Genomic DNA, 18,122 nt, shown 5'->3' with positions numbered 1-18,122 from the left:
GGTGAGCCACTGTCTGCGTGCACAGGTGCACAAACATGGAACTAACCATGCCATTTAAATTTCCACATCAACCGCAGGCCAGAAGTGACTCACAGTTTGCTTAGGAAAAAAATGGCAGCAGAGGGAAGGGACCCTTGGTGCATTAATTTCTGAGTTAAGGAAACTGTTTCTTTGATGCATCTTCTCTTTGAAAGGTGAGTAATGCTTCTCGCTTCTCATAGAACTGAATACAACGCAATCCAGACCACCCAATGGATGTAGGTGAAAAGGCTTCTAAACCGTGTGTTCTTCATTCCTGGCTGATGAGTTTGGGGCAGTGAAAGCTTAAATAACATCCCAGCACCCTTTTCCAAACTAAGTCAATCTGTGTTTAGAAGAAAAGCAAACACCAATCACGGGTACCTTGGGCGTGGCTCCCAATCGAATACTGTTGATGAGGGAACATTCTAGCACTTGTCCTTCCTGGAAAGAGAGAATATAATACAGCAGTGAGCTGAAATCCTGCCAGACCTGAGGCACAGATGGGTGACTCAATTTTGAAGGCAATGCGATGACAGGAAGGTAGAGAGGGAGCAAAAAACAAAGGATGGTCATCGAGATACCCAATAATCAGAAATGGTCGTGACCCCACACATTCCATCCACTTCAGATATACTTGTCTATGTGGATGCAGGTCTGAATAATTATTTATGTTTATAAAGTGCTGTTATCTTATGCATATAATACTGTGGCTAGAGTAAGACAGCATTAAATGTGTGCGTGTACATGTAATATTAAGTGAGTACCATGCTTTTGTAGGATTCCCATTCTACTTCCTTAAACTCAGTTCAAAGATTTATTTAATGTGTGCGCTGGGCTCTGTATTGAATGAAGTCCCGGAGTGTAACAAGATGAACACGCTCTTAATGCAGCTCTGAGACTCAGCTTGAAACTCTCTTCTTCTAGGAAACCTTCCTAATTCCCAAGATTAAATCAGATCTGCCAGTTTTAACTCTTGTAACAACCCGATCTCTTTCACAACATTCAATGACTTGTATCTTTTTTTTTTTTTTGGAATGCCTCCTTCTTCTCCTAGATTGGTATTTATGAGGTCTAGGACAGTATCTCCAATGCCTGCCATAGGGGAGCACGTTTTTAAAATCTTGAATAAATAAGTGTAGGGGTCCATGCCCTTAAGAGGCCTTCTGCCTACTCGTTGAGAAATATAATGGTTTAAATCAGACGGCAGGAAAGAACAACTTGCCTACCTTGCCTTCACTCCTCCAGGTCAGAAAGAAGCCAAATTCATCCACTTTGAAGAGGCAGTTGGGTTCAAACACAAAGGATTCCTGTTAAATAAGAAATGTGTTGATCTGTATGACTCAGCCCTGTTTTGAATCTAATAGAAATGCAAATATGTTTTAAGTCTCTAAATGAGGGAAAATGAGAAATCAGCCTTTTGCATCCTAAATCTAATGACCACATTTCCTATTATGGAATAGTTTCATCTTAAAACCTCTTTGCATTCACTTCTGTATTGAAAGACTGATCAACTTTATGCAGCATTTTCCTCTAGACTAGCTTTAAGGACAAAACACACTGATGTCCTGTAGGTCATAGAGAAGAAAGTTCTTCCAAGACCTGGAAGGAAGGACTCCCAGATTCCAGCCAACTGGTCTCCCTCCACAAAAGAACAATTGTTGCCTATATTTAATATAATGTAAAAAATCAGATTTTTAAAAAGTCACGGATTTTGTTTGTCTACATCTTTCTGCATTCAGATGTTTACTCAGAAAATTTCTGAGATTTTTGTTTTTACATTCAACCTCATGTGGTATCCTCTAAACCAGGACTTGAGCAGGATTTTGAGCTAAAGCAAGGTATAGTCCTCGGACCAGCAGCATCAACATCATCTGGGAGCTTGACTCAACTGTGGAATCTAGGGATCCAGCCCAGATGAACGGAACCAGAGTATCTGGGAGCACGGCCCAGAAATCTGCATTCCAACAACCCCTCCAGGTGATTCTAAGGCATGCTGAAGTTTGAGAACTACTGCTGTGGTCTTGGACACCAGAAACTCTGTTGAAACATAGAGAATCAAAATTTGCATCAAGGAGGGATGTTAGGGGGCACCTGGGTGGCTCAGTGGGTTAAGCCTCTGCCTTCAGCTCCAGTCATGATCTCAGGGTCTTGGGATCGAGCCCCACATCGGGCTCCCTGCTCTGCGGGAAGCCTGCTTCTCCCTCTCCTTCTTCCCCTGCTTGTGTTCCCTCTCTCATTATCACTTTCTCTCTCTCTCTCTGTCAAATAAATAAATAAAATCTAAAAAAAAAAAAAAAAAAAAGAAGAAGAAGAAGGAATGTTAGGCCCCATAAGCAGAAGTTTGGGACAGCTATGTTGTACTTTCCGAGATATTTCTGGTCTTTAGAAGGAAAGTACCATTGTGCTTAGGAGCACCAGATAAATTCTGCATCAGTGAAAGAAATGAACCCAGATGCCCTCTGCCCTCTGATGGTATTGTACCAAGCCTTGGCACTCCTGCATCAACAAATCCACACTTCCTTCTCAGGATGTAAAGAAGTCGTCTCCCTTGATACTTAGGGGGCCAACAATAGGGAGCTGGTCTACCACATGTGGATCAGGGCAGTGATTTAAAACAAAGAGTAATTACAGGATTAAGACTTTAAGGGTAGTTCAGACTTATAGTTTCACCCATCAAAACATCTTTCTAAATTTCAGGCAAACAGCAACATTCCTCAAGGTAAAGCCAACGTCAAGAGGCTGGGCCACCATAAGGTGTCAGGATTGAGAGTCCCTGGGGCCTGGAACAAAGCCAGCCTTCAAATTTGTTTGGGGAGTCTTTTGACAGGTGAAGAATATCATACATATTTCAACTATGTACCAGATGCATGCCAAGCACTGCAAATATAGCAATGAAAAATACAAAGAATGGGGGCATGGTATGACCTTTGCCTTTGGAAACAAAACCCAGTTCTGCCATTTGTTTTTTATCATCTCCTAGAAAGGCCCTTCTAAGTCTCCCAATCCTTATCTAATGGAGGTATTTACACATGTTTCAGGCTTGTAGGAATTATGTGAGTTGATAAATATAAAGTGTTTGGCACACAGTTACAATTCAGTGAGTGGTAGCTACTATCAGCAATGAATGGCTCAAATATGCATTTGTGATAACAGATTACTAACAACATGACATTGCCAGTATTTGACCCACAAAGATGGCCCTTTTGGATGGTTCAAGTTTTTTGAAAAGGCTTGTCCCAGAAACTCACACTCTAGATGGGTCTTAGACAATGGGTAGTAGTTATCCAGGTGAAACAACACGCTGAGCAGAGGGAGAAGCCTTTGCAAGGACATGTACACCTGACCTGACATTGGGAACTTTGGAGGAATTGGTGTGGTCAGAACATCTCAAGGGAAGAACAGCAAAGACTGGACCCATGAATAGGGCTAGATCAGAAGGGTGCTGCATGCCACATAAAAGGTATTAAACTTGACAAAAAGGCCACAGGGAGTCTTGTTATCATTACTGATAGAGACATAAGAATCCCTAACTAAAATATGAGAATTAACACATTTTAGATGATTTCCCAAGCAGTATCTTAATGGCAGTACAGAATTCTGGTGCGTAATATTAAAACTTCTGTCCTAATACGGCATTTGCAGAGTAGACCCACAGTGAATCAGCTACCATCGCTATTATGTATTTATGTGCACCCTCTCCTTTTCCAAATAAGGATTTGAAATGATCCATGAAATATACATGATAAATAAGAATGGTTTTACAACTTACTTCAAGGTGGAACTTTCAGTTCCTTGGCCTCCTTAACTGTAATGATTTCTCTTTCTTTCTCTGTCAGTTACAAAGTACCCCCAGGGCTGATCACCACCACCTTGAAATTTCAATAACTAATGTCCCACTCTTGGCCCACATCACCCGATCTCTCTAGTCCCTACCTCGACAGTACCCATTCTCCTATATCCATTTGACTTCAAAACTTATTTGTTAATCTTGCTGATCACTCACTGTCCACCAGACTTCTCCTTCCTTTTACTTCCGCCCTTGTCTAGCTTATTTCCATGGTCCAGTATCACAGTCATTCCCTCACAGATACCCTCAATCCTAACCTCATTTTTGATTTCTTAGTCACAGAGCCAAGTCCATCTTATCCATATTTTAGCACTGAAACTGATGAAGAAAATCACAGAACTGGATTGACAAGCTTGAGTTGACATTCAAGATCACAAACGTCACATGAATAGTCAGTAATGACTTCCAGACTTAATAATTCTTTCTTAAAAGTTTCCCAGCCCTATGAAAGGACTATTTCATGGCTTCTTCTCAAACTCCTTTAGTTCCAGCAATTACAATGCTTCACTGAGTAAAGAGAACCCATCCAGTGAGAACCTCTCTCCTTCTTCCCTCCTCATGAAGCATACTTTCTCTGAACAGAGGTCCACCCACTCTCTGCCATTTCTGCTCCAGATGTAATCCTCCTTCACTCACACAAGGACTGCTGTCTTTCATTCATCACCATCCAACACACATCAGCTTTTCATTTCTCTACTGGCTCCTTCCTGGCAGCACACACACGTTCTAGCTGTCCCCACTTCTTCTTTCACTTATTACCCTATGTCTCTGATCCCCTTTAGGGTATATCTTGAAAAATTTGCCCATATTCACTGCCTGTACTACCTCTCCTCCATACTATCTTTGATCTTCCATCTGCCTTCCGTTCCTGTCTGCCTCTCTAATTTCTTTGGCCGGGTTTACCATGGCTTTCATGTAGCCAAATGCCACACACATGTTCTTTTTCTCATCTGATTTGATCTCTGATTGGTAGACTATTCCCTCCTTCTTGAAACACTCTCCCACATTGGTTGCATACCATTCCTTTAGTCTCTCTTCCTTCTATACACAGCTTCTACATGCTTTCCAGGACTTGGTTCTGAGAATTCTCATGGCCACGATGTTCCCAGATCTCCTTTAACCCCCTGGTTTCAATATCATTTATGTCTTGAAGACTCCCAAATTTATAACAACATCCCAGTCCTCTCTGAGTTCCAAACTTTACTCTCTATTTGACATCTCCACTCAGATGTCTCCAAATTAAATGCCCATAACAGAATGCTTTATTCCTTAGCCTCTCTCTAAGCCTTTCCAGCATTAAGACATTAAGTTCAAATAACGTCCCCTGTATCTACTGATTTACGGAAACTGAGTCATCCTTGACTTTCCCCTCTTCCATTAACGAGTCTCCTTCATATTTCATATATATACATTTTTCTCCATCTCACCACCACTTTGATCCAAACCATCATCATTACGCCCAAGGACTGATCTTTTCACCTCTATTCGTTCTTCCTACAGCAGCCAGATGGACTCTTTAAACTTTTCATCAGTTCATTAAAACCGTTCAGTGGATTCCTGCATTAATTAGGGTAAAACCTACTCCTTACCAAATGTTCTAGACAAACTGGATCCTTTGGACCGTATATCCTGCCATTCTTCATTGCTTTCCTTCTTCTTCACTATAGCCATGGGAACTCTTTTTCTTGAACTCCTCAAGTTCTTTCCAGCCTCAGGGTCTTTGTGCTTGTACCTTCTCCCTCCCAGAAATCCTTTCCTTCTGCCCTGGGCATAGCTGGCTCCTCTTCATCCTAGGGACCTTGCCTTAACTTATCTTCAGAGGGGCTTCCCTAACCTCCTTAAAGTGTATCTCATCTTTTATTTTCTATTACAGTATCTTGATTATTTCCTTGCCTGCTCCAATCACAGTCTGTGATTATAGTGATCGGTTGATTGTCTGGCTTTCACACCAGAGTGTAACATCTACATGGGCAGCGTCCTTGAGAGATTCTTATTCATACCTGCATTCCAAGTGCCTAGCACAGCAAAAGCACCCTGAAACCAAATTCATGCACTAAAAAAAAATCAGTGAACACATGATCTTCTGTTTCAAATAAAATAGTTTTCAGCAGGCCAGTCTATAAAACAGATAAACAAGAAATTACTTGAATTGAGGGGGTTGTAGCAAGCCCGGAACCCATCACAGTCAGTCCTTGGAAGGCTGCCATGGACAGATGCACAAATCCAAGGGCACTGCGTTGAGGCTGTCTGCCTGGCACGGGGCTCCTGTTTTAAATTCATACAAGCTCATCTCAGAGTTTCGGTGTCTCTTTGAGGCACCTCCTGGAAACTCCCTTGGACCAGGAGCACTGATTGAGTGCCCTTCAAAGAAATCATTTTCAAAACAGGACAGGGAATGTGGGCAAGGAGAAGACAAGTAAGATAGTAAAGTAAAATAAGCTTAAAATTAAAGGTCCAGAAAGGCTTGTCATAGGATCCTAAACAGTGAATAGAAGATACCAATTTGGCTCTGGGCTCCCTAGCAACAAAAGCAAAAAGGGGAAAAAATGGTATTGACTAGGAACCCGTAGAGTTCACAGATAAAAACACTTTGGGGGTCAGGAGAGGGAGTTGCCAGAAAAGAAATTCTCTATGGGAAGCTCCAAGAAGCTCTGACCAATGCTACAGACAAGGTTCCCAGTAAAGAAGCCCACAGTAATGTCGTCCACTCTGGCCACAAGTTTTGCAGACTAAATGTGTTCAAACTACCCATAACAGTCAAAAAACAAAGCTGAGGAGCATGAAGCAATCGTCTGAAAGGAATGGAAACACAATCTCTTTGTTTGTCTCCACTCCCAGGAACACACAGAAGGACCTAGCCCTCGGGGTGAGCAAACATACAGTCCTTAGTCTTTTTTCCCTACCAGCAGTGTTAAATTTCACACGGATACCTACTGACCACAACATGGGTCATGGCCCCATGACCTGGCAGAGGCAGTTCTACCCTCACTCCCCTTCTCGGGAAGAACTTGCCTCCAGACTTGGAGCATGGCTGTGGAGGTCATGAAAGGAGGCCAGCTTCTTTCTCCTCTGCCAATCTGTTTGTTCTGCAGTTAGCAAATGGGAATGGGATTCTCTAGTAAGGAAACAAACCATAGCAGAACTTCCTCCAGGGAGCTCGGAGTTTCAGTTCTCACAGGATTCTGTTAAAATTCGACACGGTCACACTCGAGAGCTCAAGGACTGGCTAACTCCCCCAACCATGCTCACTCTTTCCCCTCAAGCCACTGGGAGAGACAGGATGAAAGGTACAGCAGCTCCTTTGGTGAGACTGTGGACAAGCGGGAAACCGGGGTGGGGCACGCTGTTTGAGAGGCAAGAAGGATCACTTTTTCTGGAGTCACTATAGCTAGAAACTTTCTCTGCCTCAAGGATCCCTGCTTTGAAAGGCCTGTGCCGTGATGGGCTTCCTGAGCGCTTCCCTCATTTCATCAAGGATAGAGTATATTTAAAAGCCGTGTGTCTCAACATTATTTTTAGCCTATTTCCCCCACTTAACACATGCCACTGCAGCATTATTCAGTATCACGACCTAGCTTTCAAAGATTCAAGTCACTTTCAAAATGACATAGATTAGGGGCGCCTGGGTGACTCAGTTGGTTAAGCATCTGCATTCAACTCAGGTCATGATCTCAGGGTCCTGAGATCCAGCCCCACGTCAGACTCTCGGCTCAGCAGTAAGTCTGCTTCTCCCTCCTCCTCTGTCTTCTGTCCACTTGTACTCTCTCTCTCTCTCTCAAATAAATAAATCTTTAAAAAGTATGACATAGATTAAGATATTTTTCCTTTGTTTCAAGTTTATAAAAGTCTTTTGGTTAAACAAAATTTAAGCCCATTTCTTATAAGGAATGGCAGAAGTCTGGGCAGGGGGAGTACTCTGGAGGACGCAGGTATTCCCAGGGGGTTTCTAGACAGCAGGTGGTTGAGTTGATTTTGCTTGTGTTCTTTCTTACCTTTGCTCTCCTGCCTCTCGCCCACCATCATTTTTACCCAGGCGAAATGCTATACCTTTCTACTGTGGGGTCTGTATCATCAAACAGAGAAAGGCCAAGTCTTACCACCAGCCAGGATAGGGATTTTGGATTGGCTAATTAATGTATCAACTCCGCTTTATATAAACATTAGCCACTTGTGATTGATGGGTAGGTTGGGAGACACAGAAAAGTGAGATGGGTGGGGACGATCTCATTCCAGCAGAAGTCCCCTACTTTCGGAGGAGGAAGAGGACCCTCGTAGAAGGTGGTGCTGGGGGACACCTGGGTGGCTCAGTCAGCTAAGTGTTTGCCTTTGGCTCAGGTCATGATTCCAAGATCCTGGGATCTAGTCCCACATTGGGCTCCTTGCTCAACAGGAAGCCCGCTTCTCCCTTCGCCTGCCTCTCCCCCTGCTTGTACTCTCTCTCTGACAAATAAATAAATAAAATATTCAAAAGGGAAAAAAAAAAAGAAAAAAGGAGGTGGCTCTTGGCTCCAAAGCCAGCCTCTCCACTAGGCATCTGCTGGAGAATCTTGCTGGTGCTGCCCGACCTCACCAAGCTTCCCTTTTCCCATCTGTAAGTTGAGAACATGGATACCAATCTCACAGAGCTTCAAAACTGAGAAAGCCTGAGTGCCTGGGACAAGGCAAGCGCTGAATGAATTGTAGTAGTTATTAGAAAACAGCATACTATTTAATTTGGGGCTACGGTGCCAGACATTTCACAAATATGAGCTCATTTAAATCTGCCAACTCAGCAAAGTTTTAGACTAGATCAACCCTGCCCGATTGATTTTCCATAGGCAAATGTTGGCGACAGCCCAACATGGTAGCCATGAAAACCACATGGGGCCATGAAACACTTGAAACGTAGCTAGTGCAACAGAGGTGAATTTTTAATTGTAATTCATTTTCATTTAAAGAGACACAGGAACTAACTAAATAATAAAAAAAAAATCTCTAAAAAAAAAGTAAAAAAAAAAAATAAATGAAGAGCCACAGGTGGTCAGTGGTTACCATATTGAGCAACGCAGTTGTAGAAATAAGGGGAAATTTTTTCAGAAAAGACTAAGTTCTTGAAAGCCACAGGTGATAGGTATCAGACCCAGGATGCAAATTGGTTTCTTGGATTCCAGAGCCCGTGCCTGTTCTACTTTGTCAGCATTGCCCAAACAGCTCCCCCTCTGCTTGTCACCGATGGATGACCGGATGGTCAGTAAATGAACACTGCTTTTGTAGGCTCCAACTTTCGGGACACATGGGGCTCACTGTCCTTGTTTCCTGGTTTGTTAAGAACTGACAGGAAGAAAAAAAAATGACTTTATTAAGATTGGAGAGAGACAAGGGACATCTGAGTTAGGGCCAGGCCACGGGGGGGGGGCTCTTATCAAACATTGATAATGTTATAAACCCCTACCACAAAAACAGATGAGCTTGGGAAGGGCCTTAGGTTGGAGACACAGGTGGAGTCTGGGATAGTTAACCAAAAGCTCCTGCTTTCTATCAGATCCTGGAATCCCAGAGCCCTAGTGATGCCACATGGCCTATCTGTTTCAGTTCTTTATTCCAGAGGAATTGGCTAAGCTCTGTAGTTAGCAGCAGCAGATCCTTTCTCATTCTGCAAACACTTCCTCTTTCAGATAGAATCACAATTTTTTTTAAAAAAATATTTTACTTTTTCAAGTTAGAACTAAAGCCCTTGGTGATGACATTCTATCATCAGAATGATTTATAGACTGCTGTAGCAGATGGGTCCTTAAGTTGTTTTTACCCTCCTGGGTCTGCTTTCCCCTTGGAAGAATCCAGAATGTTCATTCCATGTGTTAATCTCCCTTCTAATTTATAGACCTCATGAGAATGATGGGACTCTGGGCTTCTCAGCTCACATGCCATAGAGCAGCAGGAGGACCCCGGTCATGGCTGCCCCACCTTGGACCCTTGTGACATGCTACCACCTTGGGAAGAGATCTGTCGGATAACACACGAGCATTTGCAGTTTTTGTCTTCCTTTCCATGGCCTTTGATTCTTCGGGCAGAATGTCCCTCCTGGATTACATTGTTCAAATTTCATACAGACCTTTGCTCCTCTCTCTAAGGCTCAGCCAGAAACCAAGAAGGATATATAGTCTTGGTGTTGGGAAAAGCAACCCAAAATGCGACTGTGGCACCTGCTGCTCAAGGTTCCTGCTCACCTCCCTGCACTCCTACAAGAGAGGTACTACGCTTATTCCTGTTTGAGAGAGAAGACCCTCGAGGTGCAGGAAGGAAGCATTTTGCCCAGTATGGTACAGCTGGTGGGGCAGAGCCGGGACCGCCCACTCCACCGAAGCACACCCCTGAACCACACTGTTCCCAGGCTGGTAAGTGAAAGTGGCACTATCGGGGATGGGCCCAGGGAACTGCCCAGCAGTCCCATCTGGAGGTCCCACTGTTCTCCCTGTCGCTGAATGCCTGCAGCCATCGCTAGGGTTAGAAGGGCTCTGGGAGCTTTTGAGGTTTAATTACCGTATTTCTGAACTCTCCCTTTGACACCACCCCCCCCCCCAAACCATCCCTCACCGCCCACCAGCTGCACAGATGGTATGTATTACCAGGGTGGGACAGAAGAGGCTTTTCCACTGCCTCACATCATGTCAGAGTGTGTTTTGGGATCCTAGTACCAAGGAAAACGGTTTGTCCTGATCTGTTGCTTCCCTTGCAATCTAGTGGACATGGTGAGTCCTACAACTGCCTTTCCTGCATCGCTTTGACCACCAGAATCACAAGTAGACACTCCGCAGCTCACTGATTCCAACTTCCTGGAATGTTCTTGCTGCCCGCAGAGTGGCTGCCTGCTCATTTTCCTGCTAATTTGATGTGTTTTGCATGGTTCTTCTCCCTGCACCCTCTTTGGCCTAAATCCTGGTTCCATTCATTTTTTTCTGGTGGTACTTATTTCTGCATGACAGCTTACTTTGGAATATGGAAGAAACATGTATAAATAAGCACAGAAACCACTTCAAGAACACCAGAGGGGCACCTGCGTGGCTCAGTCCATTAAGTGTCTGCCTTCAGCTCAGGTCATGATCTCAGGGTCCTGGGATCGAGCCCCACATCGGGCTCCCTGCTCAGCAGCAAGTCTGTTTTCTCTCTCTCCCTTTGCCACCTACCCCCCTGCTCATGCCATATCAAATATATAAATAAAATATTTTTTAAAAAGCACCCCAGAAATTACTGGGTGTTTTGCATTGGTTTTGGGGTCAGATAGACCAGACCCAACTATGGCTGGCTCCATTACTCCATTGCCAAAAGCAGGGATAACCAAAAATAATTGCCCATCTCACAGGTTACCTCTGGGCATTCAAGTGCTTGATGCATAATCTGAACCCTAGTAAATTATCACTGATTATTAATAACACAATAATAATAATATTGTGTCAGTATCAATTACGATTCATCATCCAAGAACAAAGGTAAACACCACCATCCCTCCCTTATGGATGTAAACTGATACTAACTGAGGTTAGCAAGCTGCCCAAGAGGACACAGATAATAAGCAGTGAGCTCTATCCACATTGTGGTGGGAAGAGCATTTCTGTCATGTGGATTCTTCCAAGCAATGCTATCACAGTGTGCTTATCTCCACTGACCCAGGAGGCACATGTGGGAGTCTAAACATGGCGGAAGCCCAGCATTTGTAAATTTCTATTGCACTAAACTCAGTGAAATTCTATTTTTTTGCCCACTGAAGTCAGCTCTGCCTGAGCTAGCCTTGGGCTATAACAGGCACAGAGGTTCTGTCCTCAGAGCACAGTTTTAGCTTCTACCTTCTTCACGGGCCATGTTGGAGAACAGGGACCCAAGGAGATAATGCGGGACTTGGGCATTCCCCCTTCCAACCCCGCATCTCCCTGACATGGTGGATCGCACTCTCAGATGGTGAAAGGGCAACCCAGGGAATCATCTGGCAAACTTCTCAAGGTGCTAGAGAACCACTGTCTATCATGACTTCTGAATTCCAGAGAAACAAAAATGAAACGTTCTCCCCTTCCATAACCAGCCATGAGCACATAACCTGCTCATTTCAGCAATGATAGAGATAAAGTGAACCCTTCTGGTGTCAACTGGAAAGTTTTCATCCACTCAATTCATCTTATTCTTTCCTCAGAAAAAAAGACTATCATCAACTTTCCAAGCAATCTGGGCTTGGGAGAGCCGACGAAGGATACTGAAAAGCAGCAAGGGGAAAACACAACACCTTTCCTGCTCCTTTATGTTCTAGTTTTTTTTAAAAAACCCTGAAATGTGGCCCGACGATACTTATTATTAACAAGATCTCTGACGTCCTTCGCTGTAAGAATCTGTGGTCAGCTCAAGGAGGGTTTGAATTTGGGAGGGAGACAGTGAGGGCACGCATGGATGAGATACCTAAAAGTCAAACTCTGTTTCTGTTTATAGTATAGTCATGAGTCGTCATGAAGTCCCACTTTCCCTTTTACTTCCAGATAAAGACATTAAATCCATGGGGTTCAATTTTTAAGGTCTGCCGTTCAGCGATGCTAGACTCTAGGTCTGTCTCCGCTCCTCTTCCACCCTGAAGCATCTCTGATGTGGAGATTGTGAGACCAAATCTGGATGGTCAGGCTCTAAGAGAGCTGTTTGTGTTGTGTTGTCTTAAGACAATGGGACAGGCTCCCTGATTCTTGCCATGGGACACCCGAAGCAATTATTCCCAGGATATTCAGCGAACAACTTCTCTGCTTACAGAAGGAAGAGCAAAGTCTAGGAAACATGCTTTCAAGAGGAGTGGGTGGTCACTCAAACTAACTCACTTGGACAGGAAAACTGTCATGTTAGTTAAAACTTAGCAACTTAGTAGCCTTAGCAACTAAAATAAGGAGAAATTAAAGAAGACCAGTTTACACAGGGGCTAGGGAGGAAAATAACTGGTTTTGTAATAAATGTTTACAACAAACTTTTTTTTTTAAAGATTTTATTTATTTATTTGACCGAGAGAGAGATCACAAGTAGGCAGAGAGGCAGGCAGAGAGAGCAGGGGAAAGCAGGTTCCCCGCTGAGCAGGAAGCCTGATGTGGGGCTTGATCCCAGGACCCTGAGACCATGACCTGAGCTGAAGGCAGAGGCTTAACCCACTGAGCCACCCAGGCATTTGTTTACAACAAATATTAAAATACAAATAGTGCCCTTCCTCCCATTTCCTTTCCCCTGCACCCAAAGGTTCTCTCCCTTGAGCAAACCTTAGGCTCCTCTGAATCTTCTTCCTGACTAGACCTCCACTGTCTGTCTTGGCAGTGATCAATTTTTAGCAGGAATCCTGCTAAGTTGCTTTAGCCAGACCCTCCCGCCCTCAATATCTGAGCACCTTTGCTATTTGATCAGGCGCCTCAACCTCCACCATCTCCAGGTGACCTCCATCTGCTGCTCCTTGGCTATAAGCCCCCCTTTCCTCCTTGTGTTCAGAGTTGGGCTCAATCTCTCCCCAAGTACCACATACCCCCCACTGCAGTCATCTCTTGAACACAGTATGCCCGATCATTCTTTAACGAGTGAGTGTCAGGAATGGCTTTTTCTTTAATGGCCCCTACCACACCCAATTACTCTAAGAACAACAGGAGATGTGCTCTGCTGAAGGGCCTGAAGCATGCCCACAAGCGGGAAAATCCTTTCCAGTAAAGCACTTCTCATTAAACCACAATTTGTTCCAGAATAATAAATTGCACTGAGCAAATGATTAAAAATACAACACAGGGGGCGCCTCGGTCGCTCAGCCGGTTAAGTGCCTGACTCCTGGTTTCCCCTTAGGTTATGCTCTCAGGGTCATGTGTAGGGCTCTGTGCTGGGCATGGAGACTTCTTAAGATTCTCTCTCCTTCTCCCTCTGTACCTCCCCTTTGCCCAGCTCACACTCACTTGTACTCTTGAGAAAAAGGAAAGAAAGAAATAGAGTGACAGAGAAGACATATATCTGAAGAAGCAGGTCAAGGGAAGAAAGTTTTGAGTTACTGCTACGTGGAGATGACAGTCCACACTGAACAGAGTCATTGAAAGGAATCTCAAATGACATCCATGAAATCGCCCTCTGAATGTATGCATTTCCTACTTAAATAATTCAGCTTCTTAAAATGCCTGTCTTTACACTCACTGCATGAGATGTCACTCCTTTCCACTTTGTCTTCTGAACTAGCTTCTATTGGGGCCTCAAAGATACAAAGATCCCAATGGATCTTGGGGCCAATCCTGGCTCTAACACTTTTTATTGTCTAAGAGAAGTACAGAAATTACTGGACCATGCACACAAAGGCCTCTGCTATCACCTCAAGAATTCTGCAGAGAGCGCAGAGCTGTAGAAAACTGCAGATCTGAAGGCTTAGCACGTCAACGGGGGCTGCAGCATCAGGGGAAGGGGAGATGAAGCAGGGAGGCAGGCAGGGAGAGCCCTCAAACCATGAGGTGGAACTAAGACCTGTGAGAGAGGAGAGGACAGAGGAAGGGTCCCCGATGGCAGCATGGCTCTGACAACATCTCCACCAGGTGGATGGAACTCCCAGAGCAAGGAGAATCCACTGGCCTCATCTGGGGCAGACAAGAGCCAGCTCTAGAATCTCTGCCATGTTCCTCACTGGCTGGGAACCTCAGCATGAAGAGTGCAGAAGCTGTAGCAGCTAGAGGCTGCCTACTGACCACACAGCTCATGGTGGGATCCACTAGAAGGAGAGACAAGTGGCCTACCTCAATGGCTGCCAGAGACGGGATCTCTTGCTAACCCTTCTCCAGATTCCCCGAAAAGGACCTCCAGTTCCTGCTCCTTGGTACCCTTAAGATTCTTGAAAAATTAGGGGCCATTTAAATACCCCCCAAATTGGGGTCCCAGATAGGTAACTAAGGATTCGTTGGATCACGATGGGTGTTTATTAGTATCTGTTGGGTGATGAATAATTTCCCCACTGGGAATACAGCAGCAAATAAAAACAAAGGATCTGCCCTCATGGCCTATATTCTAGGGGGAATTTGCACAATGAACAAAAAATAATATATCAGGAATTGATAAAAGTGAAGGTAAAAAAATCTAAAAGGGTAAGGGTAATGTTTGTGTGTGTATGGGGGAGGTGGGTATACTGATGTAATGGGGGAAGGGTAGTCTAAAGAGGGGACTGGAAGTGCAAAGGCCCTGAGGTTGAAGCATGTCTGGTATTTTCAAGGAACGTCAGTGGGACAGTAGAGTGACGGGGTCATGTAGAGGGATTGTAGGCCATAGGAAGGAATTTGGAAATTATTTGAAATGAGCTAGAAAGCCCCTGAAGGTAAAGCTATTTCTGCTTAACTCCAAAGCCATGCCCTTAACCAACATGTGTATTTCAAACTCTTCAATAAAGAGCTCTCTGGCCAAGATTTTTACCCTAAATACCACCTAGTACAAACCCTTTCTTCATTGCAAACAATATCCTGGCAGCTCGACTTTGGTGAGGATCCAAACACTAGGCTCCTTTTCGCAGTTCACCATTAGGAGGATCATCTGTCCTTTTAGGTACCTGGGAGAAGAGAATCCACAGCAGGAGAGCAACGGGGGTGCCAACAAAACTGTTTCCAGGGGAACTCCTTAGCAGAAAGAGCAAGGCAGACTCCAGACCTGGAGACCTCAGCCAACACACGCATTACCTGTTTCTGACAAGGTAGCATTTCAGAGCAATTGCTTACTATTTATAATGTGAAGAGTAAGGACTTTAAAAACACATTTATTAATCTATCAATATTAAGTATTAAAAGATAGGCTTCTCCACTGAGGATATTTTATGTCTATTTTCATTGATTGAAAGAAAATATTATGTTCCTTCCATATACTGCATTTCACCTAGTTTTCCCCCACCCACAAAAAAAAGTTAAGAGACTACAAAGTCTGGGTTAATACTTTTCTATTGTTAAACTGATCTTCACTGATTATAAGGTAACGGTATTAGTGTTCTGAGGGACACTTATTTGCTGTGTGAGACAAACAGATGAAAAATAAATTCTTTCCATCCTCATTTCCTTAAAAGAATCAAATCCAGAACTCCTGGATATAGTAACATAATTATGGTCTGAAATAAAGCAAATAGGTTACTAAGAAAGTTAAGTAGCCTCCATTACTATGTGTATGTGTGTATACAGATATATTTTTAAAATATCATACATATCTTTAAAAAACTGGAGGGGAAGAAAACATTTGGGGGCAACTGGGTGGTTCAATCTGTTAAGCGTTTGCCTTCACCTCAGATCATAATCCCAGGATGCTGGGATCAAGCCCGATACTGGACTCCCCACTCGGTGGGGAGTCTGCTTCTCCTTCTGTCCCACCCCCCCCACCCCTGCTCATGCTCTCTAATAAATAAATAAATTCTTAAAAAAAAAAAAAGTTTTCCTTAATCCTCTCAAGGTCCCCTACTAAGTCTGAAAATTAAACTGACAAAGACAGATCAGCAACAGAAAAGCATGCAAATTTATTTACTCTAAGTTTTATGTATAATAAAAAGAACCACAGATCCCAAATGAGGTCACTTGTGTGAAGATCCTTGTCAGCAAACCAAGACTTAAAACCTAAAGTAACTGCAGTTTCAACCCTAAAAGTAATGTGACCTGTAACCAGCCAACCCGGAGTTTCAGGGTCAGCTAGGAGACAGCCCTCTGGTAGACCCCCCTCTGTTCCCCTTAGGAAGACAACTTTGCCTAAAACAATGTGTTCTTTGCTAATAATCCCCCCCTTTTCCATTCCCTCCTTGTTTTTAAAAACCTCTCCTTTCCTGCAGCTCAACAGAGCGCCTTTCTACCTGCTGGGTGGATTAGTGGGATGTTACTCAATTCGTGAATTGTTTAAGGAAGCCAACTTGATCTTCACATTTACTTGGATGAATTTTGTTTTCAAACATGTGACATGATAGTCTGCATAAGAAAGTGAAGACAAGAAAAAAAAATGGCTGAACCTGAGTATTTTTGTGTTAGGTGTGATGAATAGTGTGGACAATTAGAAACAGCATAGGTCAAGGAGTATGAGGTTAAGTGTAGTCAGCTGGGGGTGGGGAGTGTCTTAGAAAGGCCTGTTTGTTCAGATCTTCTCAGAGCACCTTTGTCATGGAAGAGATGGATGCTTCTTTCTTGTAGGTATAGGGAGCACACCTCTCACATGTGGGTTTTTTTATGACCTGCTTTGGGAGTGGGGGTGGAGGAGGGATGCTTCTGAACGACCTTCAAACTCCTTCTGCTTAAAATATCCAACATACCGAGGTGCCGTATTTTGAACCTCATCATTTGCAAATGGAAGCCATTTCAAGGTCCCAAGTCATGGTACAGGTAGCTGTGATTCACGTGTGTTCTCTTGGTCAGTACATCAGATCTGGAGGCGGCCTCCAGCAATCACTACATGTTGAATAGTAGGCAATTCCTTAATTGATTTAGGCTTCTCTTTCTTCTGTATAATGTGGAAAATAATCTCATTTAATCCTTAATGCCATCTGAGGGTTTGAAAGATGATGACTGATGTCAGGTGCAAAACATGCTGAAGAGTGAAATAAATCTAATACAGTCACGTCCTCTGGAAAAAGAAAAGTTTCTTTTACTGAACAGTCCCCCACCTCTTTATCTGCATTGCCTGTTTGGGGGAAATCAGCTGTGAAGAACTTTAAATGCACTTTTTTTTTCCCTTCTATGGAAATCCCAAACTCCCTGACTTGCTCTATGCCTCGTGGTTCTCAAACTTGAACTACATCATCAGAATCACCCCGGCGGATTTAAAAACAAGGATTGCTGGAGCTTCTCATTCCGTTGGTCTGGGGTGGGGCCTGAGAGTTTGCATTTCTTTCTTTCTTTCTTTTTTTTTTAAGATTTTATTTATTTATTTGACAGACAGAGATCACAAGTAGGCAGAGAGGCAGGCAGAGAGGCAGAGAGAGAGATAGAGGAGGAAGCAGGCTCCATGCTAAGCAGAGAGCCCGATGCTGCGGGGCTTGATCCCTGGTCCCTGGGATCATGACCTGGACAGAATGCAGAGGCTTTAACCCACTGAGCCACGCAGGCACCCAAGAGTTTGCATTTCTAACAAGGACTCCAGGTGCTGCTAATGCAGCTGGTCAACACTTTGAGAACCACAACAGACAAGCACATGGAATCTTTCTGCTCAGTTGTGAGCAGCTATGTGGCCTCAGATGAGGTATTTAACCACCATAAGCCTTGGTTCTACAGTTTATAAAAGGAGGTTAGAGATCTACCCAACA

At 43.8% G+C, this 18,122-nt stretch overlaps 1 protein-coding gene across 4 annotated transcripts in view; it reads right to left on the bottom strand.

Moving 5' to 3' along the window:
- PLCB4 (phospholipase C beta 4) overlaps positions 1–18,122 on the bottom strand; it is a 253,875-nt gene that overhangs the window by 127,820 nt on the left and 107,933 nt on the right. For all 4 annotated transcript variants that reach the window (XM_044263437.1, XM_044263439.1, XM_044263438.1 and 1 more), the window contains exons 3-4: positions 1,248–1,328; positions 403–462 (exon numbers count right to left, since the gene is read on the bottom strand). In XM_044263437.1, coding sequence (XP_044119372.1) covers positions 403–462; positions 1,248–1,328 — 141 coding nt within the window. The remainder of the gene's footprint in view (positions 1–402; positions 463–1,247; positions 1,329–18,122) is intronic.

This window comes from Neovison vison, chromosome 8 (genome assembly GCF_020171115.1).
Source record: "Neovison vison isolate M4711 chromosome 8, ASM_NN_V1, whole genome shotgun sequence".
NCBI classification, from domain to species: Eukaryota; Metazoa; Chordata; class Mammalia; order Carnivora; family Mustelidae; genus Neogale; species Neogale vison.
The sequence above is the reverse complement of the archived record's forward strand: the minus strand, read 5'-3'. Positions and strand labels throughout refer to the sequence as shown.